The sequence below is a fragment of the Myotis myotis genome, unplaced genomic scaffold, assembly GCF_014108235.1.
Source record: "Myotis myotis isolate mMyoMyo1 unplaced genomic scaffold, mMyoMyo1.p scaffold_m19_p_8, whole genome shotgun sequence".
Lineage (NCBI taxonomy): Eukaryota > Metazoa > Chordata > Mammalia > Chiroptera > Vespertilionidae > Myotis > Myotis myotis.
The window spans coordinates 36,998,521-37,021,837 of record NW_023416390.1 but is presented as its reverse complement, the minus strand read 5'-3'; the positions used below and the strand labels follow the sequence as shown (position 1 = coordinate 37,021,837).

General features: G+C 46.0%; 1 protein-coding gene across 3 annotated transcripts in view; it reads left to right on the top strand.

Moving 5' to 3' along the window:
* THAP4 (THAP domain containing 4) overlaps nt 1–21,862 on the top strand; it is a 35,562-nt gene extending 13,700 nt beyond the window's left edge. Inside the window, exons 3-6 of one of the 3 annotated variants that reach the window (XM_036320423.1) lie at nt 10,107–10,266; nt 12,008–12,117; nt 12,956–13,059; nt 21,573–21,862. In XM_036320423.1, the coding sequence (XP_036176316.1) occupies nt 10,107–10,266; nt 12,008–12,117; nt 12,956–13,059; nt 21,573–21,692 (494 nt within the window). In that variant the 3' untranslated portion in view covers nt 21,693–21,862. Of the gene's footprint in view, nt 1–10,106; nt 10,267–12,007; nt 12,151–12,955; nt 13,060–21,572 lie in introns of all 3 variants that reach the window. The other 2 variants (XM_036320422.1, XM_036320424.1) reach the window with 2 other exon arrangements.
* Nucleotides 21,863–23,317: the final 1,455 nt, after the last annotated feature.

The following is a 23,317-nucleotide window of genomic DNA, read 5'->3' as shown; positions in this document are numbered from 1 at the left end:
AAATGCTGACACGCCGAGCTCATAAGGTTCGCCATCACTGCCTAACTGCTGGTTTTGCTAAACCAACTAGGGCAGTCTTCGTCTTTTAATTGGCATACTTAGAGCTGGTATACTTAGACCATTCACTTTAAAGTGATTATTGCTGCAGTGGGATTAATATATGTTGTGTTTATAACTACTCTCTATTTGGTTTTGTTTTCTTTCTGTACTTTCTGCCTTCTCTGGTTTTAATTGAGCATTTTATTTTATTTTAATTTCTCCCCTTCCTTAGCATATCAGTTATTCTGGTGTGGCTCAGGAGTTGAGTGTCGACCTAAGAACTAGGAGGTCGCAGTTTGATTTCTGGTCAGGGCACATGCCTGGGTTGCGGGCTCTATCCCTGTCAGGGGGGCATGCAGGAGACAGCCGATCAATGTTTCTCTCTCATCTTATATAATCCTATATAATAAAAAGCTAATATGCAAATCGACCAGTAGAACAACCAGTCGCTATGATGTGCACTGACCACCAGGGGGCAGGTGCTCAATGCAGGAGCGGCCCCCTGGTGGTCAGTGCACTCCCAGAGGGGGAGTGCCGCTCAGCCAGAAGCCCTGAGCTGGGCTCACCACTGGTGAGCACAGCGGTAGCACTAAGGATGTCCTATTGACAGCTTGCAGGGAGCAGGCCTAAGCTGTCAGTCGGACATCCCCTGAGGGCTCCCATACTGTGAGAGGGCGCAGGCCAGGCTGAGGGACCCTCCCTACCACCCCCACCCCACCCCCACCAAGTGCACGAATGTCATGCACCGGGCCTCTAGTCATTGATGTTTCTGTCTCTCCCTTCCTCTCTCTGAAATCAGTGTTTTTTTAATATATATTTTATTGATTTTTTACAGAGGGAAAGAGAGAGGGATAGAGAGTTAGAAACATCGATGAGAGAGAAACATCGATCAGCCGCCTCCTGCACACTCCCCACTGGGGATGTGCCCGCAACCGAGGTACATGCCCTTGACCAGAATCAAACCTGGGACCCTTGAGTCCACAGGCTGACACTCTATCCACTGAGCCAAACCGGTCAGGGCTGAAATCAGTTTTTAAAAAAACACCACAAATGGCCATACTGTCTGTTCCTTAAAGACAGAACACTGTCTTATGCTGGCATCTCCAAGGTTTCACATTGTGTCTGGCATGTACATGGCTGGTAATTGAAGCAGCAGAACTTGAATTAATAACTTGCACATTCCTGTGCTATAAGAACTGTGGTGATACCTTTCCATCTAACGGGTGATAAAGCGAGGGCCTTGCTATTTCTTTACCTGTTGTGCCATGCCAGTGGGACCCAAACGGATCCCACTGGTAGTGTGCTAGGTAGTGTCCTCTCCACTGGGGATGGCTGTGCTAGGCAAGCAGCAGGCAGTCTTTGCTCTCCCTACCCTGCTATGCTTTGCAGTTAGTATCATTTCCAGTGTGCTGGGGTGGGAAACACTGTTGTCACAGAGCACTGTGAGGGTGGGAGGTGCCAGGAAGAAGTCTGTCTCTAGGTCTCAGTGAGTATTTCCTGTCATTGAGTCCAGGTCCCACATGCTGATACATTTGCCAAGAGACAGAGCAGTCTCTGAGTGTCCATTTTAAAAGACGGGAGGAGTGGGCAGCTAGCACTCTGGGAGACAGGCAGAAAGCGACATGTTTCCAGAGTTACTGTTCGGAAAGAAGCAGCTTTGCTATGTGCCTGGCTGCCTGACATTTTCCCTGTTGAAAAAGTCATTTCCCTCTGTCGTCAGTGGAAGTAGCTGAGGGTGGAGGTCCCCCTTTATCCTCCACACAAGACATGTGACCGCTCTGGCCTGACTGACCTTCGTAAAATTCAACTTGACATCTCCTCCCAGCTACTAGGACTGGGTCATCTCCTGGTCTGTCTTTGTCTTCCATTTTTTTCTGAGGAGTCATCTTTTTTCTTTTATTTATTTATTATTCAATCTTTATGGTTGAAAGTATTACATATGTCCCCTTTCCCCCCCACATTGACCCCTTCTAGCCTGCCCCACCCCAGACCTTCACCACCCTATTGTTTGTGTCCATTGGTTATGCATATATGTGTACAGGTTCTTCAAGTTCTTCAGTTGATCTCTTCCCGCCCACCTACCCTCCCCCCACCTTCCCTCTCAGATTTGAGGCGTCATCTTTTATAGGGAACTACAGTTCCCAGAATGCATTCTTTAGGTTTGGCATTCACTTCCTGCCGAGCTCTTTAACAGCCAGGTGCAAACATTTCCCGTCAATTGGAAGAAAACAACCTTGAAGAACCTTGCTGGTGTTCGGAGTTTAGAAAATTTAGGGATGGGTAAGCCTTCTTTCGCTGCCTCAGGCCAAAAAATGAAAATTTAAGTTTCTTGGAGAAAATGTACTGTTTTTTGCATATTGGTTGACTTTAATAAAAGAAAGATGAAATCCAGAAAAAAATGCATAGGAAAGCCTGTCAAAGTTACTTGAAGAAGTTGAAAGTGGCAAATAGATTTAGATCCTTTATTATTATACTTTTTATTTGTTTGACTTTAAAATTCATTTTATTTTTATAATGAAGTATAATTTATGTAGGTAAAATACACAGATCTTAAGGATATAGTTTAATGAAATAACAGGCTCATGTAACCTGACATTTGGATTTTAGAGTTATTTTGTTGGTGGTTCTCCTCCCTCAAAGCTTCAGTGAAAACAAGGAAAGATGCGGCCAGACAGGTTGGAGCAGTGGAGGAACCTGTGGGCACTGCTGGCGAGGGTCATGGAACCCACCTGCCTGCTGATTATTTACTGCCAGTCCTGGTGTCCTGTTCAGATTAAAATTCCTTACAGTTAAAAGCAAATAACAGCAAGCCAGGACCAAATGTGCAATGTTTCTCAAGAGTAATTAGATATCCTGGTGCAGACACCTCAGGGCACATGCCTGGGTTTTTGTCTGTCTCTCCTTCTCCCTTCCTCTCTAAAATCAACACAAATATATTTAAAAAAGAAAAGGAGTATCCTCTAGTTTTCAGCTACCAAGTTTGTGTATCCATCCAAAGTGCCTTATTTATCATGCTATGTAGGTATTTCATTTTTGTATTTTATTCACTTGGACATCGACATGAATTGATATTTCCTTTAACTCCTTTCTGTCAATGTGCATCTCTTCAGTAATTTCCACTACCTAAATGCTGCTGCTATGTCTGGTGCACGAGCATTCACATCGCAGTCCCTTCAGCCATTGTGTGGCTTAAACTTTGTTTTACCTGACAGGAGGGGCTTGACCCTGCTTTCTTCCCGATGTGTCTGCCCCACTTTCTGAAACACCTTTCTGAGTCACTTGATTTAGTGCTCTCTTGTTCATAGCACAGGAGTTGGTGTCTTGCTTTGTGATCCATCTGAAAAGCTTTTTCTTTATTATGTGAGTTCAGGTGTGGTTGCGCTTAGCTCTTATTATTTATATTGTGCCTGTGCTTTTCCTTTTTAAAATATTTTTATTGATTTCAGAGAGAAAGGGGGGGAGAGAGAGAGAGAGCGAGAGAGAGAGAGAGAGAGAGAGAGAGAGAGAGAAACAACAATGATGAGCCCAGCCATCATAGCTTAGTAGTTGAGCCTCCGGTGTGCAGGAGGCAGCCGATCAATGATTCTCTCTCATCATTGATGTTTCTATCTCTCTCTCCCTCTCCCTTCCTATCTGAAATCAGTGAAAATATATTTTTTAATAGAAAGAAAGAAAGATCAATGATGAGAGAGAATCATCAATCAGGTGCCTCCTGCAGGCCCCCTATTGGGTATCAAGCTGGCAACCTGGGCATGTACCCTGACTGGGAATCGAACCATGACCTGCTGGTTCATAGGTTGATGTTCAGCCACTGAGTCACACAACGTGTGTGTTTCTGTGGACTGTGTTCAGTACTTACTGTGTTTCCTTTTGCCATCATTTTTTGTTGTATCTTGGTGAAGTCTGCCTTCTAGTAACATCCTCAGGGACAATTCACAGGAGCCGTGTTCCCTGAATGTTGAGACTGTCCATAGCATGAGCTCATATGTAACTTAAATTTTTTTTTATCACTAGTCCACCCTACTCTTATTTTTATTGTGATAATAAAACACCTTTTTGCCCGGTCCCGAATGCCACAGACCAGCCCACGGCCACCCGACTTCGTACCGTTGGTGACTCAGGTCAGTCCATCATGGCTGTGGCCGCTTACCCTGCTTTTCAGTCCCTGAGCCTTGTGTAACTTAAAATTTTCTTAAGAGCCACATTAAAAAGGTAGAGAGAAGCATGTGAAATTAATGTTCATAATGTATTTTGTTTAACCCAATGTTATCTAAAACATCATTTTCACCTGTAACCCACCAATACTTAAAATTACTAAGGTATTTGTTTTGGAAACCCAGCATGCTGTACACTTAAAGCATACCTTAGTGGACCAGCCACACTTCCAGTGCTCACATGTGTCCCCCAGAGGCCCTGTTGGGCAGCACAGGTCTGTGGCCTGCCTGTAGAGGAAGTGGTGGCTGTAGAATCCGTGGCTCACTTTCTATCGCTGCATCTTGTAAGTGTGGTGATGATGTCTTCTGCCACTGAAGTTGCCGTGGAGAAACCACTGTCCTGCTTTCCTGCTCTGTGGCCTCTCCTGTTCTGATTTTCATATGAATGGAGTCAGGCCATACGAGGCTTCTAATGTCTGGTTTCTTTCCCTTCGCACAACGTTTTCAAGGCTTTGCTATGTCTTAGTGAGTGTCCGTGCTTCGTGCCTCTCTATGGCTGAGTAGCACTCTGTTGTCTGAATGGCCCCATTGTTTATCTGTCCAGTGAAGGGCTTTGGGTTGCTTCCGTGTTTTGTCTGCTGTGATGCTGCTGTGAACACTCATGCACAGTGTTGTGTGTGGATGTGTTTTTTCGGGTCTCAGTTGGGCTTACTGCAGAGTCCTGACTCCAGCTCAGCCTGGGGAACCAACCACCAAACTTTTCCCAGAAGTGGAGTGTGAGGGTCTCTAATCCTTATAATCTTATTTTCATTTCTTTTACCTTTTCCCTCCTCTTGAACTCATTTCTGCCCTGTGTCCCGTGCCATGTTTCCCAGCAGTGCCCTTCCCCTTTGGTTTCATTTGGTGGTGCTCTGATTAACACTTTTTCTTCTTCTTTGGGGATTCTTCAGCTTCTCCCACTTTCCCCGCTCATGTCTGGGATCTGCCAGTGCAGCTGTGTGGTTCCTACTAGGGACTGGCCCAGCTCAACCCAAGGTCTTGGGGCCTTGCCCAGGTGAAAGGATCAACACACTCAGAAAACCTAAGTTTGACATGGCATCATATTAACAAGATGATTTTTTAAAAAATATGTTTTATTGAGTTTTAGAGAAAGGGGAAGGGAGAGAGTATGTTACAGAGAAAACAGAAGAACCAAGCAACGCTTAGAGAGATGGAGTTACATTTATTATTATGCGCGGGCCCAGAGGAAAATGTCTCTCGAATTCTGGGCCAAATCACACAGGAAGTTTCCTGTATTTATACCATTTTACCTTCTTTGTCTCCCAAATATGGGGTTCTGTTCCGGTCCCCTTTGCAAGTTCTTAAAGAGCCTCTATGTGCTGGCACTTTCAGACCTCGACCAAAGGCTTGGCCTGATGCCAGCACTGATAACTTCGTCTGGAGAAGGTTTAATGACCTCTCTGAAATGGGAGTAGTCTTATTTTCCTTATTTAAGCCAGCAACCATTTACAGAAGCCAGAAATAGCAAGGTTAAAATTTCAAACAGCAGTTTTTATATAAGATGGATGTTTCAAGTAGAAAGATAGAAACATCAATGAGAGAGGACCTCATCCATCGATCGGCTGCCTCCTGGACGCCCCCAGTTGGGGGATTGAGCCTCCAACCCAGCCATGTGCCCTTGACCGGAATCGAACCTGGAGCCCTTCAATCCACAGGCCGATGCTCTATACACTGAACCAAACCACCTAGGGCCAGGACAATTTTTATATGAGAAGTCACGCAGACCCTCTGGGCCAGAATGACTGTCCACCGACTCTGAGATCCAGAAATGTGAAATCAGCCTGGCCTGTGTGGCCCAGTGGTTGAGCATCAACCTATGAACCAGGAGGTCATGGTTTGATTCCCCGTCAGGGCACATTCCTGGGTTGTGGGCTTGGGTTGTGGGCTTGATCCCCAGTGTGGGGCATGGAGGAGGCAGCTGATCAGTGATTTTCTCTCATGATTGATGTTTCTATTTTTCTCTCCCTTCCATTCCTCTTTGAAATCAATAAAAGTATATTAAAACAACAAAACACCCCTCCCCTTATTACACTAGTACCCAGGGTGGGTGGGGGGCCCCCAAGCCGCAGGGTTGGTATCTTAGGCTGCCCTGCACCTGGTTTCTGGCTTTCCTGGTCAGATAGGCCATGCTTCATGTGTGCTGACCAGGACCCAAGGTCAGGAGTGGAGCAGGCGGTGACCGCAGGCTCTGACCACTCTGTGCTGCACTTGCCTTAGGCCGCCTGACCTCCACAAAGCCTGAGGTCTATAAAAATGTGTTTTCAGTGCGGCACTGAGTCTGCCAGATTGGTAGATGCTCTAAGACCACAGCTGTCTGTCTGCAGCATACTGGTTTCTATTTATTCTGAGAGTTTGGGCTTGGACTGTCCTGCTCACTGATTGTTGCCATTAGTGTCAAGCTTCAAACCACCCAGCTCCTGTCTTACATGTCAGCCAGTGGCAACTTGTCTTCTCGGTTATTCAGGCTATAAACCTCCGACTCATCTCCCTCCCTCTCATGTCCTATGTCCGAGCCATCAGCAAGTCTAGCCAGCTGTGCCTTCAGATCAGATCCAGAACCTGGTCCTTTCCACCACCTCCATCACTGCCAACTGCCCAGGCCACCCTTCTCTGCCACCAGGTGCTTCTTGCAGCTGTACCCACTCTGCTCGACCAGCGATCTTGGCTCCATTGAGACCTCCAGGGCTCTGTCTGCTCAGAGTCAAGGCCAAAGCCCTCCCCAGCAAGGCCAGCCTGGGCAACCCAGGACCTTTGTGTCTGTGGCATGTCTGCCTAGTCCACTGTTCCCCCGAGTGGTCTCACACACTTCTCGGAGGCTGGCCTTGCCCCTCTTAAGTAAGATCTCAAAACCCTCACCAACCTTCATTTCCCTTTCCAGCTTGTCACCTAATGTACGGTAAATTCTTCCTTTTCCTTATTTCTTTGTGTATTGTCTTCCCTCACTGGAATGTAAGGCCACATGGTGGGCTGGGACATTTGTCTTTTATTAGCTTTTGTTAGCTGGCTGCTGTTTGCCTCCTGTGGAGATGAAGATAACAGGCAGCTCACAAACATCAGCAGCAGCTTCTTCTAGTCTAGAACTCTTGATTCTGAAGCTTTTATTCCTTAGCTGCATCAAAGACTGTAGCTCACATTCTGATTTTAAATTTTTATTGTCTATCTAGAAGCCCGGTGCACAAATTTGTGCAGGGGAGGGGCCTGCTGGCTTGGGGGAGGGACCGCAGGAGGTTGGCCAGCAGGCCCCAATCTCGTTGTGTAGATGTGCTGAGGTAGTGGCAGGCAGAGGCCACAGACAGAGTGCCCCAAAATGGCCTGAACACCAGCTAATCTCTGAGGTGGAAATACAGCTCTACTTCACTGCCCGCACTTGGGCCGCCTCACTCTCCCTGGGGCAGAGTTGCTGACAGACAGACAGATTGTCTCTCCTACCTCAGCCACACATTTTTTCAGAGCTCTGCCCCCAAGCATGATAGGTAGCTGACTTCAGCCAATGGTAGCACACCGCCATAGGAGCGCTAGCCAGTCAGCAGTTGGGAGCCCGGAAAGGCATGGAGCCAAACTAGAAGTGGCTGATGGGGGCAGAAGGTCAAGCGGTGCGCATGCGTGGTTCGGTGGCAGAGGTTAAGATGGTGGTGGGGCTTACTTTATGTTTTTGCGGTTAGGCTGCTGCCTTGCCCCTTCTGCCCCCTCCGAGCTGCTACTCTGTCTCGATCAGGGTTGCTCTTCTCCTACAGGCTTCCCAGACCCAGATTCTTCAGGGCCTGGAGCCTTAGTTGGGGGGAGGGATAGGCCAGGGAGAGGGACCACGAGAGGTTGGCCAGCACGGGAGGTTGACTGTGGGAGTGCACTGGCCACCAGGGGGCAGCTCCTGCATTGAGCATCTGCCCCCAGGTGGTCAGTGTGTGTCATAGTTATTGGTCAACCATCATTCCAGTCGTTTGGTTGTAACAATTGCTTAGGCTTTTATATATATAGGTGTTTGTTCAAAATCACCAATTAAAACATTTGAGCATATTTATTTCTTTATTGGAAGGGCTTGTATTAATAATTTGATTTATTTTTCAGAGATACAACTGTTATATAAATTTATGTAGTTTATGTTAATGGAATTTGGTCACTTCATCTACAATTGCACATTTGTGGGCATAGAGTTTTTTGTAGTGTTGCCTCTTATTTAATGTCTGAGATTATTGGCAGTTACACAGCTTTTTTAAAAATATATTTTATTGATTTTTTTACAGAGAGGAAGGGAGAGGGATAGAGAGTTAGAAACACCAATGAGAGAGACATTGATTAGCTGCCTCCTGCACACCCCCCACTGGGGATGTGCCCGCAACCAAGGTACAGGCCCTTGACCGGAATTGAACCTGGAACCCTTTAGTCCACAGGCTGACGCTCTATCCACTGAGCCAAACCAGTCAGGGCTACACAACTTTTCAAAAAAAAAATGTGTTAAAATATACAAAAATAGCCCTAACCGGTTTGGCTCAGTGAATAGAGCGTCAGCCTGAGGACTGAAGGGTCCCAGGTTCGATTCTGGTCAAGGGCATGTACCTTGGTTGCGAGCACATCCCCAGTAGGGGGTGTGCAGGAGGCAGCTGATTGATGTTTCTCTCTCATCGATGTTTCTAACTCTCTATCCCTCTCCCTTCTTCTCTGTAAAAAATCAATAAAATATATTTAAAAATATATATATATACAAAAATAGAATTTTCCATCTTTTATTTTTTATAAATATTTTTATTGTTGACTAGAGACCCAGTGCACAAATTTGTGCACCAGTGGGGCCCCTCAGTCTGTCTTGCAGGTTGGGCTGTAACCGGCTCTCCCACATTCCCCGAGGGGTCCCGGATTGCAAGAGGGTGCAGCCCAGGGTGAAAGACCCCACCGGTTCATGATCTGGGCTGGGAGGGACGCAGGAGGTTGGCCAACTGGGGAGGGGCTGCGGGAGGGCTCCAAGACGTGTCTAGCCCATCTCGCTCAGGCCAGACCCCAGCAGCAAGCTAACCTACCGGTTGGAGCGCCTACCCCTTGGTGGTCAGTGCATGTCATAGCAACCAGTCAACTTTCTGCCCCCTAGTGGTCAGTGCACGTTATAACGAGCGGTTGAGCATCATTAGCATATTATGCTTTGATTGGTGAAACAGACAACCAGACACTTAGCATATTGGGCTTTTATATAGGATTATGAAAGTTTTATTGGCCAAATCTCTACTGTTGTCATCCTCACTGTCAAACTTTCTGTAAGCAATTTGAAAAGGAAACACTGAAAGGGAGCTTGCTATATTGGAAAGGAATGGATTTTCACCCCATTCCTATTCAGGCTGTTACATTGCCCTCTATGGGCCCAGAAGTCTATGCGCCATTCCCCGTTCTGCCCATTATGTTCTTATCTCGGGCTGGGGCTGCCACCAGCAGGCCACACAGTCTCCTCTTCAGTTCCCAGTTGTCTCAGCTTTGGTGGGACACTTCTCCAGCTCCAGAGCCCTTCACTTCCCTTCCTCCTGGATATTATTCTCCTAGGCTGCTTCCAATTTATAGCCAAAGGTTGTATAATTTCAAAGACCAAGGAGCTTCTGGAACTCCTATCTCTTCAATGGATCTCCTGTTCTCCCTTCATGTAGGAGATACCACATTCTGACACTGATCTGCAAGATGACATTTACTCATTGTTTGGCCTTTTTCTCCCCCTCTTGACAGGTGGCTGGTAGCATGTTTAGAATCAGCAGGATCCGCTGTAAATTATGAGGCATGTGCTGACCGAGTGTGCTTCCACACAAAGCTCAGCAGGGCTCGGTCAGAAGGAGACCAGTGGACACGGAGCCATTGACCGTCTTTTCCATTTGTCCTCAGAGCCCCCCAAGATGAACCCAGTGGTGGAGCCGCTGTCCTGGATGCTGGGCACCTGGCTGTCAGACCCACCGGGAGCTGGGACCTTCCCAACACTGCAGCCCTTCCAGTACCTGGAGGAGGTGCACATCTCCCACGTGGGCCAGCCCATGCTCAACTTCTCGTAAGTGCACCTGAGTCTCTGGGAGAATGCCAGGTGGGAAGGGCATGTCCCAGAGAGGCTCCCTGCACTTGCAGCTGAAACATGGTAGGCAGAGACAGGACGTTGTGGCTCCTGTGTATGTGATGATGCTAGGCTGGCAAGATGTCAGATGTGTTACCCCAAACACAAATTAAGTGCTCGTGCTTAACTAAACCCTTCACCCAATATTACTGAAAAGGAGAGAGCTTGACTTTCTCTTAGACTTACCCCTGAGCTGATTGAGGTCTCAAAGGAGCTGTTAATATTTTGGTTCTCAGGTTCTTATTAGACAACAAAGCAGAGGTCCTTCAGCTGTGTGCGTTTCACCCTCGCCCCAACCACAGGAGGCAGGTCGTAGTGTCAGGTGGCTAAATAGAAGGGAACCAGGGGAGGTGGCTGAGAATATTTTGTTTTTAATTTCAGAGATAACACACAGTTTTTAAAGTTTAAGCAATGAAAAAATATTAAAAGTAAAAGTCTGCCCTTCCCCAATATCCGCTATACATTTAATTATATATTAAGAATCTTATTAAATTAACTTGATTCTATTTATGTCATGCCTAGAAACTTCAGAAGGATTTAGAAGACCTTGCTTTTAAAAATATTATCTCATACCTTTTTGTATTATTCTTGACTGAATGGATGAGGGCAGAATAATATTGTGTACATAACACCAAAGAGGAAATTCTGGAAAACACAAAATAACGGGCAGTATAAAACAGTCTTGTTAAACAGTGGGCTACAACCCAAAGATAATTTTGTGACTACAGTACAAAGTATCTATTTTGGTGAATAGAATTGTGAGTGTGTTAGACTATGATCTAGAGCAGTGATGGCGAACCTATGACACGCATGCCAGAGGTGACACGCGAACTCATTTTTTTGGTTGATTTTTCTTTGTTAAATGGCATTTAAATATATAAAATAAATATCAAAAACATAAATCTTTGTTTTACTATGGTTGCAAATATCAAAAAATTTCTATGTATGACACGGCACCAGAGTTAAGTTAGGGTTTTTCAAAATACTGACACGCCGAGCTCAAAAGGTTCGCCATCACTGATCTAGAGTGTATTTCTCATGAGGGTTGTGGAGAGAGGGCATGTGCTGTGGCTGCCAGTGCTGCCCTGTTCAGGGTTCGATTCCAGTGGCAGCTCGCAGTGCTGGCAAAGTGTGTTAAAGTCTAAGTGCAGAACTGTCAGTGCAGCTGTCTCTTCCATCACTGTGAACTTGCATCATGATGCAGGTTGATTGATAAGAAGTGGAGTCCTGACTCAGGGCCTGTTCTTTTCCCCACCGTGTAGATGAGTGGGTGTCCAAGGCAAGATGATAGCTCTGGGGAGGGCAGACCTGGTGTAAGGGTGGGATTTGGTGCTGAGGCCTGAAGCATGTCAGGTGTGGGCTAAAAGGGCTTTGGGAAAGGTAACCACAATTATAAAGAACATGTTGGCTGTCCTTGAGGTGGTGCCAAGCACAGTGGAGTGTTTGTGTGGGGAGGTTCCAGGGGGTGCTTTCAGGCTAGAGGTCGAACCCCTAATGCACCTGGTGGCCACAGCCCACGAATGTGGTTGCTCAAGTGTCTTTCCATGTGAGCGGGAAGTGTATTACCTTGTGCTCAGTGGGGGCCTTATAAAGTGGGGAGGGTGGTGGCAAAGCCTGCATTGAGGGCCCTGCATCCCTGCCCTCACCTATGCCCTGTCCTCACCCCCTGTTCCCTGTGCAGATTCAACGCTTTCCACCCGGACACTCGGAAGCCCATGCACAGAGAGTGCGGCTTCATCCGGCTACAACCCGACACCAACAAGGTGGCCTTCGTCAGCGCCCAGAACACAGGTACCTCTTGCCAGCCAGCCAGATGGCCCCTGGGTGAGATCGCGTCTGCCTCTGTTCTTTCAGTCGCTCCAGTGTCCCTGCTCACAGACATTTTGTGGGGGTCAGTTGGGAGGGGGACACAGACCTAATCCTGTGGGTCCCTTTCAGGGCAGGAAGCATCAGGACAAGTGCAGTGGGGCCTGCAGGTGGGGAGTCAGCAGGTGGAGTCCTGTCTGCAGTCTCTGAGGTCCACAGGAGGTGGTAAAGGAGTGTTTCTGTGAGAACGGGCTGATTTTTTCTTCCGCCTGAGAGGCTCACTGTCTGTCTGAAAGCTCTTGTCTGGAAGTCTGCTTTGCCCCTAGAATGAGGTCATTCTAAAATAGCTTACCAGGTTCATCAATTAGAAATGACGCAGAACCCAGCTGTTGACTTTTACCTGCTCACTGCCTCAGATGAGTCTCACTTCCTGGAAGCAGGTGTACAGTTAGGACCAGCCCAATCTGGAATGGAGCCCAGGACATTGGTGAACTGCAAGTCATTGGGCAGCCAGAGGGATGTCCATTTCCCTGGCCACCTTTCCCTCCTCTCAGATCCTAGGGGATCTATTTGAGGGGGGTGGGGAAGGCGGGTAGAAGTCAGGGCACCCCTGGAGAGGTCGACCCTCTGTAGATCACCTGCCCTGGCTGTACTAGTATGAGGAGCTGTGTTTTTCCCCTCTTGATATCAGGAGGTTCATTGCAGACAAGGGGCCTTGTGGCCTTGATGGCTGCAGAGTTCAGGTCTGTTGAATCTATGAATGCAAAGATGGACGCCAAGAGCCCATGGCAGGCTGTCATGGACTGATGGCCCTCTCTTGCAGGCATTGTGGAGGTGGAGGAGGGCGAGGTGAACGGGCAGGAGCTGTGCATCGCATCCCACTCCATCGCCAGGATCTCCTTTGCCAAGGAGCCCCACGTGGAGCAGGTGAGCCTGTCATCCCTCTCAGACATCACTTTGTGGTGTAGGCAGGATTGCACATTGCTCTGACTTCTCACTTTGTCTTGGGGACCTGTCTCTCTCCAGGGCACATCATTCTTCCTCACTTACATGTCCTGGCTGGTGGGCAGGGAGATTCTCAGGTTCCTTGTTTTTCTGTCACAAACTTCCTTTTCCATTTGTGTTGTCCACTTTTGCAGGTATATCCACATCTGTTGGATAAATTTCTCCCAGTTGAATTGTTGGATCAAAGGATAGGTACATTTAAAATTTTGATAAGATACAAGTAAATTCCTTTTATTAATGAATTCCTACCAGCATTGCATGAGTGCCTGGTTCCCTACTCCCTTATCAACATGCTAATCTGATAAAGAAGAGATTGCATCTCATTCGTGTTTTAAATTTAACATATGAGTGAAAGGGAGGACTCCCCACACTAATTCACCATTGGTATTTCTTGTTCTGTGTACTTGATGTTTAAAGTCATTGCCCGTTTTTCTGTGGGCTTTCATTTTTTTTTTATTGATTTATGGGGGCTTTTTATATACTATGGATATTAATCTATTGTCTGCATTTCCCCATTTGGTGGCTTGTGTGACTTTGGTTTATGATGTGTTCTACCCACAGGTTGTAAGCTTTACTGTGGTTGCCTCTGGGGGTCTTTTCCTTTGCGGTGTGTGGATTTGGATTCATGCTCAGAAAATTGTTTTCTCCAAAATGATAAAATTATTCTTCCATTTTTCTTGTACTCTTATAGCTTTCCTTCTTACACTCAGACCTTTAGTTTCTCTCAGATTTGTTTTTACAGGATGCAGTGTATAGTTCTACTTTCCTCAGATGGATGAACGGTGACCCTACAGATTTGAAATGTCATGCCTATCACAAGCACATCCCCCATAAATAGGGGGAGGGGCCTGTTTATTTCTTTTTGTCTTTTTTCAATAGTAATTTAAAATCATCTGATAATTTAAAGTTACCACACTTTGTTATATTTTAATGTCTAGGGAAAGTTCTTGATTTTTAAAATTTTCTTGATTAGCTCTGGCCAGTGTGGCTCAGTTGATTGGAGTGACATCCCATGAAACCAAAAGGTCTTGAGTTTGATTCACATACCTAGGTGGCAGGTTTGATCCCCGGTTCAGGAACATGTAGGAGGAACCAATAGATGTTTCTCTCTCCCTCTCTTGCTCTTCCTCTCTCAAAAAATCAACTTAAAAAAACAACACATCACCTGACCTGTGTGGCTCAGTTGGTTGAGTGTTGACCCATGCAACAGGAGGTCACCGGTTCAATTCCCTGTTAGGGTGCATGCCTGGGTTTCGGGCTCAATCCCCAGTACAGGACATACAGGAGGCAGCCAATTGGTGTTTCTTATCTCATCAGTGTTTCTCTCTCACTCTCCCTCTCCCTTCCTCTCTCTGAAGTCAATAAAAACATATTTTAAAAATACACATATCCTTAAGTGAGGATTTTTTTTAAATGCTAACTTTTCTTGGTTAATTCTTAAGCAGTTCCTCATTGAGATAACCTGTTCAATGAGCTTGTCCAGGTCCATAAAATATAAATCAAGATTGTGTAAATACACGAATTAAATGGGGGAGAACTGGAGTCTTTCCATGGGTAGTGCTACACAGCAGCGTGATGGTGTGCTGCAGTAATTTCAGGTCTAGTGTGGTGTGTTCAGTAGGTATCAAAAGTGTATTTCTTTATCACTTAAATCATATAGATTTGGCCACTTCGTGGTACGGTGAAGCCTTAAGTGCCATATAGTTTCTGTTGCTATGTGCATAGACTGTTGTCTCCATTTCATCTTCTAACTGGTTTTTGGTGGTTATAAGGGAACACATGGTTTCTGTCCATCTGAGTCACATCTGTCAGTCTCTGACCACCGGGTCTGGGCATGGCACTGCCGGGGTCACGGGGGAACCTGTTGACCTCAGGCCTGACTTCCTGAGGTACTGCTGTGTCACAGCCCTGTTGGATGCTTGCTGGAGGCTGTGACTGGGTCAAGAAGATCATCTTTCTAGTGTGCTAAGAATTGTTTTCAAGAAAGGGTTTTGAGTTTCTTCAAATGCTTTTGCAGCCTCTTTGGGGAAGATTCTGTGTTTTTTCCACTTGAAGCTGACAATGAAGTGAATTATGTTAATAACTCTAAATGTTGAGTCATGTTTGAAGATCATTTCTAGTTATAATGAATTAAATAATTTTTTCAGATGTTGTCCATTTTGGTATCAGTTATTCATAGAGCTCCTTAGCTGTTTCTGCCCCCTGGCAAGGGTGGCCCCCACAGGACTAAGTGGTGACCCCCTTGGGAACATGTCTTGGCCGGGCACTGGGGAGCAGAGAGACCCAGACCTGGATGCTGCTTCTGCCTCCACTGTTCATCTCCAGGCCCTACCTCACTTCATTTGTAAATTCACGGCTCCTTATATCAAGATTTTCAGAGTTTGGAGAAGTGACACATATGTCCCCTTGGATTTTCTGTGTCTTCTCTTTTTCTTGCCAGAGGCTTCCTATTTTATCAGGGTTTTCGCTAGAGAACTAACTTTGGGTTTTATTAATTAAACAAAAAGTGCTATTTTGCAAAAGGAGGGGGTAGGCAGAGGTGAGGCCTGTGGGAGGGAGGACAAGGGGAGGGCTCCACTCTGCAAAGTGACCTGGCTGACCAGAGGCTGGTCTCACATGCCTGGTTGACCTTCCCCCCTGGGTTGGCCTTTCCCTGTGAGTTTACCTTTCCCCTTGGCTTGACCCTTACTATGTTCTCTTGGGTTAAATATTCTTAGCATTCTGTTTTATTTCTTCTGTTAGTTTCTTAACTGTATCTTTTTTTAATGGCTGCTTTCAGGCTATCTGCATCTTAACTTAATAATCAGTGTTATACCATTGCATTCCCACTTCCCACCTAGTTTTGGATAATCCTGTGCTCTTTGCAGCTGAACTTTCCCCCTTTCCATTTCACGAGTCCTAACCTCACAGCTCTGTAACTCCATTTACTCTCCTGTGCTGCTGTCACCACACCTGGCCCATGTGGGGGATGGGCACACAAACACACTGCACTAGGAACCTTCATAGAATTGTTACTTTTGCTTTAAATAGTCAGTTGACTTCCAAACAAATTATAATGAGGGGAAGTAATCTCATACTTATCCGTTTATTTTCTTTCTGTGTTGCCCTTGCCTCCTTCCTGTCACTCTGAAATTCCAGTGGTACTATCTCCCTTCATCCTGAAGACCTGCATTAACAGTGTTTCTCATAACACAGATCTGCTGGCAACAATGCTCTTGAGTTTATTTCACACCCAACTTTTTTTTCTTTTTTAATGTTTTTATATTGAGTTGAAATACATATAAAAAAATTGATCATCTTAACCATTTTCAAGTGTCCACTTCAGTGATTTCTATAATTCACTTTGTTGTGCAGCCATCCCCACCATCCATCCCCATAGTTCTTGTATATTTGAAACACTGTCTATGAAACCATAACTCCCCTTCCTCTCCTCCCCCAGCCCCTGGCGGCGGCCACCATCTACTTTCTCTCTGTGATTTTAATGACTCTTAAGTACCTCATATAAGTGGAATCATATAATATTTGTCTTTTTATGACTGGCTTATTTTATCAGCATAATGTCCTCAGGGTTCATCCATGTTGTCGCACATGGCAGGATTTCCTTCCTTTTTATGGCTAATATTCCCTTGTGTGAATGGAACACATTTTGTTTAACCTTTCCTCTGTCCATGGACACTTGGATTGCTTCCGTGGGTGTGCAAATATCTCCGAGACCCTCATTTCAATTCTTTCAGTCTGTATTCAGGAGTGGAATTGCTGGATCATGTGGTAACTCTGTGTTTAATTGTTTGAGGAACCATTATACTGTTTTCCACAGAAGCTGCACCGTTTTCCATTCCCATCTCCTATGCACAGGGCTCCAGTTTCTCCACGTCCTCGTCAACACTTGATATTTTCTGGGGTTTTGATAGCAGCCATCTTGATGAGTGAGGAGGCATCACTGTGGTTTGATTTGTTTCCCATGATCAGTGCTGCTGAGCATCTTTTCATGGGCGTGTTAGCCATTCATGTATCTTTGCAGAAATGTCTATTCAAGTCCTTTGTCCATATTTGAACGGGGTTATTTGGGTTTTTTTGTTTGTTTGCTTGTTTTTTTACAATGAAATTCCAGCAATCTTTGTGATTGTTGGGAACTCTTCTTTTTTTAAAAAAAAGTTTTTAGAAAGAGAAGAAAGGGTGAGAGATATAGAAACATCAATGAGCTCTAGCAAGTTTGGCTCAGTGGATAGAGCATCGGCCTGCAGACTGAAGGATCCCGGGTTCGATTCTGGTCAAGGGCACATACCGGGTTGTAGGCTCGATCCCCAGTAGGGGTGTTCAAGAGGCAACCAATCAATTATTCTCTTTCATCATCAGTGTTTCTCTCTCTCTCTCCCTCTCCGTTCTTCTCTGAAATCAATAAAAGTATATTTTAAGAAAAGAAAAGACATCAGTGATGAGAGAAAAACATCTTTCGACCACTTCCCACACGCCCCCTACTAGGGGTCAAGCCCACGCTACCTCTACATAGGCCCTGGCCAGGAATCGGACCAGTGACTTCTTGGTTCATGGGTCTATGCTCAACCACTGAGCCACATTGGCCAGGCCAGGATTGTTTGTTTTTGGGTCAGAAGAGTTCTTAATGTATTTTGGATATTACCTCTAATATCAGGTATTTGACTGGCAAATATTTTCTTTCATTCTGTGGGATGCTGTTTACTCTATCGATAGTGCCTTTTGACATATAAATTTTTAAAATATTCATGATGTCCCGTTTGTCTGTTTTTTCTGTTGTTGACTGTGTTTGGTGTTACATACAAGAAATCCTTGCCCAGTCCAGTTTCATGAAGCTTTTGCTCATGTTTTCTTTTAAGAGGTTTATAAATTTAGCTTTTATATTCAAGTCTCTGATCTATTTTGAGTTATTGTTATTGTTTTTGTATATACTATTAGATAAGGGTCCAGCTTCATTCTTTTGTGTGTGAATATCCAGTTCTCCCAGCACCATTAGTTGAAAAGTCTTTTCCACATTGAATGGTCTTGACAACCTGTTGAAAACCAACTAGGAAAGCTAGGAATGTCTTTTTTTTTTTTTTTTTTTTAATATATTTTACTGATTTTTTACAGAGAAGAGGAAAGAGGGATAGAGAGTTAGAAACATCGATAAGAGAGACACATTGCCGAAACCGGTTTGGCTCAGTGGATAGAGCGTCGGCCTGCGGACTGAGGGGTCCCAGGTTCGATTCCGGTGAAGGGCATGTACCTGGGTTGCGGGCATATCCCCAGTGGGGGATGTGCAGGAGGCAGCTGATCGATGTTTCTCTCTCATCGATGTTTCTAACTCTCTATCTCTCTCCCTTCCTCTCTGTAAAAAATCAATAAAATATATTTAAAAAAAAAAAAAAAAAGAGAGACACATTGATCAGCTGCTTCCAGCACACCTCCTACTGGGGATGTGCCTGCAACCAAGGTACATGCCCTTGACCGGAATCGAACTTGGGACCTTTCAGTCCGCAGTCCAACGCTCTATCCACTGAGCCAAACCGGTTAGGAGAAATGTCTTAAAAATAAGGACCATCTCTGTTTAATTAAACAGCAAAGCCAGCCTGGGGTCTTGAACACAGAATTAGAGCTGAATGAACAAGGGCTCATAGCCTTGAATTGTTTTTTACCTCTTCCTCCCGGTTACCTCCCACATTCCATGATTCACAGAGAATTGCCCTTTCTTCCTCAGTGATAGCAGGCTACACCCACACTGCCCGGTCCCCGTGGCCACAACCTTTGATCTCTCCCCAGTGCAGTTTTTTAAGCACTGTGTTCATTACTCCACCCAGGAATCTTCAGAAATGCCCTTCTGCTTATATTGTGATGATAGCCACACTTTAAGCTTGTCATTCGCCGAAACCGGTTTGGCTCAGTGGATAGAGCTTCGGCCTGCGGACTGAAGGGTCCCGGGTTCGAGTCCGGTCAGGGGCATGTACCTGGGTTGCGCACATCCCCAGTGGGGGGTGTGCAGGAGGCAGCTGACCGATGTTTCTCTCATCGATGTTTCTGACTCTCTCTCTCTCTCTCCCTTCCTCTCTGTAAAAAAAAAAAAAAAAAAGCTTGTCATTCATACCAGTTCTCACACTTCAATGTACCAGTGAATCTGGGGTGTTAATGTAAAAAAAAAAAAAAAAAAAAAAAACCATTGAAACCTGTAAAGAACTTTTTTGAGTTTATTTGAGCCAAACTGTCGACAAATGCTGGGAAGCAGAACCTCAACGAATTGAGATAATGCTCTGCAGAATGGCGGGTTACATTTGTATTTATACATTGCAATCAAAGGAGGGACGTAGGTGGGTTACATGAAATTCATTGGTGATAAGATTAAGGAGGTGGGATACAGCAAAGCGGGGCGGGGGGGGGTGGGGGGGAGACTCTGGAATTGGATAAAAAGTAAAATGATGGACACTTAGGTGGATGCAGGAACAATTAACATGAAAATGAAGGAATTTGTGGTATCTGTCCTGGCGTCCAGCACATTTGGTTGTGCCCCAGGGGCTCCAGAAAAAGGGAAGTTTTAAAGTTACCCAGACATTTTAAGGGTATGTTATCATAGATGCAGAAAAGACAGATAGACTCAGTTAAGGTAAAGGTTGACCTTGTCAGTAAAGATACCAGCCTAGGACTGTAACTGCCCTCCGTAACTGCTTTTAGTTAGTTTAATTTCAGACCATCCTTTGTGGTTACTTTAGGTCTCTGAGTTTGCAAAACTGCCATGCAGGCCTCCCCTGAGCTTGTCAGGTCAGCATGTGGCCCCTTTCATCCACAAGGGGTTTCGTTGAAATGCAGGCTCTGATCCAGTGAGTCTGGGTGTGGCTTCCCCACCCCCAAAAAAGAGATGGACTGTCTTCCTGAAGTGTCAGAGGCTCAGAGTTGCCCTTGTCTGAGAAGTAGAGCCTCCCACTGTGGCAGCCTGTCCAGAATGTGGGCTTGCAGCAGCCTGCGCAAGCTCTGCTTTGTAGTCAGCAAGGCCAACAGTTGCTTCCATCCCCACTTTATTGAAATGAGGACCAGTCTGTGGCTCAGATGGACCCCTGGCAGCCTCGGAACACCCACAGTTATTGTTAGTGACCTCACTGGATTGATAGATGGAACCACGGGCACCAGAAGAGGTCTATTGAGCCTGAGCAATGCAGTGTACATCTGCCTCAACTTTAAATCTTTCCAAATAACTTTAGTTTGAAGAGGAAAATAGCACAAGAAAGTTCAAGGGAATACAAAGTCCCAAGGACCTAACAAGTGGCTTTTGGGGAGCCTGTGCAAGGCACTGCCATTGCCAGCTTTGGCACTGAGGCAGCCATTTGACAGCTGACTGTCATCCCTGAGATGGGGTGGCAGTGCTCAGGAGGCCACGCTCTGCAAGTGTGCACAGCTGGGGCATGGGGCAGCCCCTCACCTGCTTTTCCCCACACTGTCTCCTTCCTGGGACCCAGGGAGAGGTGGCCTCAGTGTCTCAGCCACAGTGACTGCTCCCAGGCTGTCTCCCCATCTCTTGCTCACCTGCTTCTTGCTGCCAAGTTACTTTTAGTGGAGCAAGGTGGCTGCTATGGGGTGTCCACAGATTTTGGCACAAACAGACAGAGCTGAAGGCTGAGGGACAGGCTCACTGGGTCCCTGAATAGTGAGATCGGTGTGATTGTATGGGGTGTGTCCAAAAGCCACTCCAGCAGTGCAGAGAGAGAACCGTGAAGTGTCAGGTAATGGAGCCACGCTGGGTCTCCCCTCTGCACTCCCTTCTCTCTGATTGGTCCTTGCAGCCTTGGTGACTCTTCAATTCCTTTAAATAGACTTTTTAAAATCTAGCTTTTTCTCTGCCAGAGGGTTGACCAATTACAGTACAGTTGTCTGCAGCTCAAAACAACACTCCTGTTTCATGTGCTTCTGGAGACCCCAGAATGTTCTGGAACAATAGAAAGGGTGACCATCCAAAGTATCTCTCAACAGTTGTCGTGGTTCCTCACTCTGCAGACATCCCAGGCAGAGAAGGTTTTCTCACAGGTTGCTTGCTACAGGCTTCCTTTTTGGAAACAGCCACCATAGTTTGTTCCTAAGTGCTGCTACTGAGTTTTCCTGGAACATGTGTGACATCAGTGCAAGCTGTAGAGTGAAGTGGGAAGGTTACCTTTTGCCAGATCAAGTGTATAATTTACTGACAGAAAAAGAAGGTGGCTTCTAAATACCCTAAGATGGGAGGGACCAAGTCATGGTCTTCTGGGGACAGAGAGAGGCGAGGACACCTGGATCTTGGCAGGTGCTGTAGCTCTGTGGGCAGAGTCTGTCATCTGACTCAAAACTAAGGTGACTTGTCGTAGCCCCTGCAGGAACACTTGGCCTGTGGTGGGACCTCAAGCATTTGTTGTATCTTTGGAAGATAAAACTAAGATATTTTGTATTTGTTTTGTTCTGCTCAGATTACCCGAAAATTCAGGCTGAATTCTGAAGGCAAACTTGAACAGACAGTCTCCATGGCAACCACTACCCAACCCATGACTCAGCATCTTCACATCACCTACAAGAAAGTGACCCCGTGACCCAGAGCAAAACTTCATCCTGGCCGTGTGCGTCAGGACGTGACACTAGGCTTCTCACAGACGCCGCAGCAGCAAGTGTGGGTGTGGCTGCAGCTCCCAGGGGGATCAAGGGCATTGCCCAGTGTTCCTGTAATGGCATAGAAAAACCAAATAAAAGGCCTTTATTTTTATGGCTGAGCATTGTGATATTATGTGTGTGGACTGTCCAGCTCCTCATCTGCTGGTGACTGTTTTCTAGAGTCTTTTCCCTAAAAAAAGACTGCATTTTTTACAAGATCTGAAATATGTATAAACCTTAAGTAGAGTGGTCAATCATAAGCTAGAGACAAAGATGGACAGAAAGAGTTGCTGTGATTTTTAATGAGCTAAAGGAGCCTGAGGACCCCATTTCCATAAGGACAAAAGGTGTTCCCAAGGCAAGAGGGTAGTTGTGAAATTAGCGTCATTATGTACGTCTTATTTTATTACTCTGTAATATATTATTACTTGGATTTCTTTCTTTGTTGACTATGAGTTTGCAGACATACACTGACCTATGTACCTGTCACCCAGTTTTAACACCTGCCAGCTTTTCCATCCCAGTGATTTCACCTGTTCTTCCGTCTTCTTTTTGCTAGTATTTTTAAGAAAATTCCACACATAATGTCACTGATCCCTAAATGCTTCAATATGCATTTAAAAACAAAGCCTTTTATTTTCTTAGCACACCAGGGTATCAGAAACCACACCAGGAGCGCAGATACATGTGGAAGGAGGTGCTCCAGCTGCAGAGAGATTAGCACCTGCAAGAGCAGCTGCATCCTACCCATCCCCCAGGGCTTGGGGACAAAAGACATTACCAGTTGGTGGCTTAAGGACAAAAGGCATTATCAGGTGGCACACCTGGAAGCTCAGAGGAGGAACCAGGGCTGGCGCTGAGCCATCATATGGGAGGAGCATGGCCAGTGTGTAAGGAACTCGGCTGGTTCCCCAAGTGCCAGGACACAGGGAGGCTGGGCACTCCAAGTCAAACTCAGGTACAATTCATCCTGAGGCACAGCCCTCGCCGGCCGTGAACCTGTGAAACCAGACAAGGAATGTGCCTCCAAAATAAGGTGTTGGGACAGTCATGGGCTGGACATTCCCATTCCAAGGGGGTGGGCAGGCAGTGACAGGTCCTGAGCAAAACCAAAACCTGAAGGACTCAGAATAATCCTCTGTCCTCATGTCTGCCTCTAGGCCCACTGGGGTAGAGGTCCCTCCTGGGCTGCAGTAACACACCAGTGGCTCTATCCACCTGGGGTCATCCTAATGGGGAGCTCTCTGCAGCGGCCTCACCTGTGTAGGGCCTAGCTCTCTGCCTGGGTCATGAGCCCCCGCACCACTGCAACTTCCAAACTCTTCAGTCATTCTTCCTGGTCTTGGACTAGAGGCCCTGACTTCTGTGTAGGGGGCTGGCTAATTTCCCCAGGGTTGTAGAAAATCACCCCTAACTTCTTTGAGATGGCCAATTAATACTAATTTCCTTATCAAATCTGGGCACACCAGTCATGCTTCCTCAGAGCAAGCTTTCTCATTATTTTCAATGTGGATAGGCTGAGAATTTCCAGATTTTTAAGGTCTGCTTCCTTTTTAAAATATATATA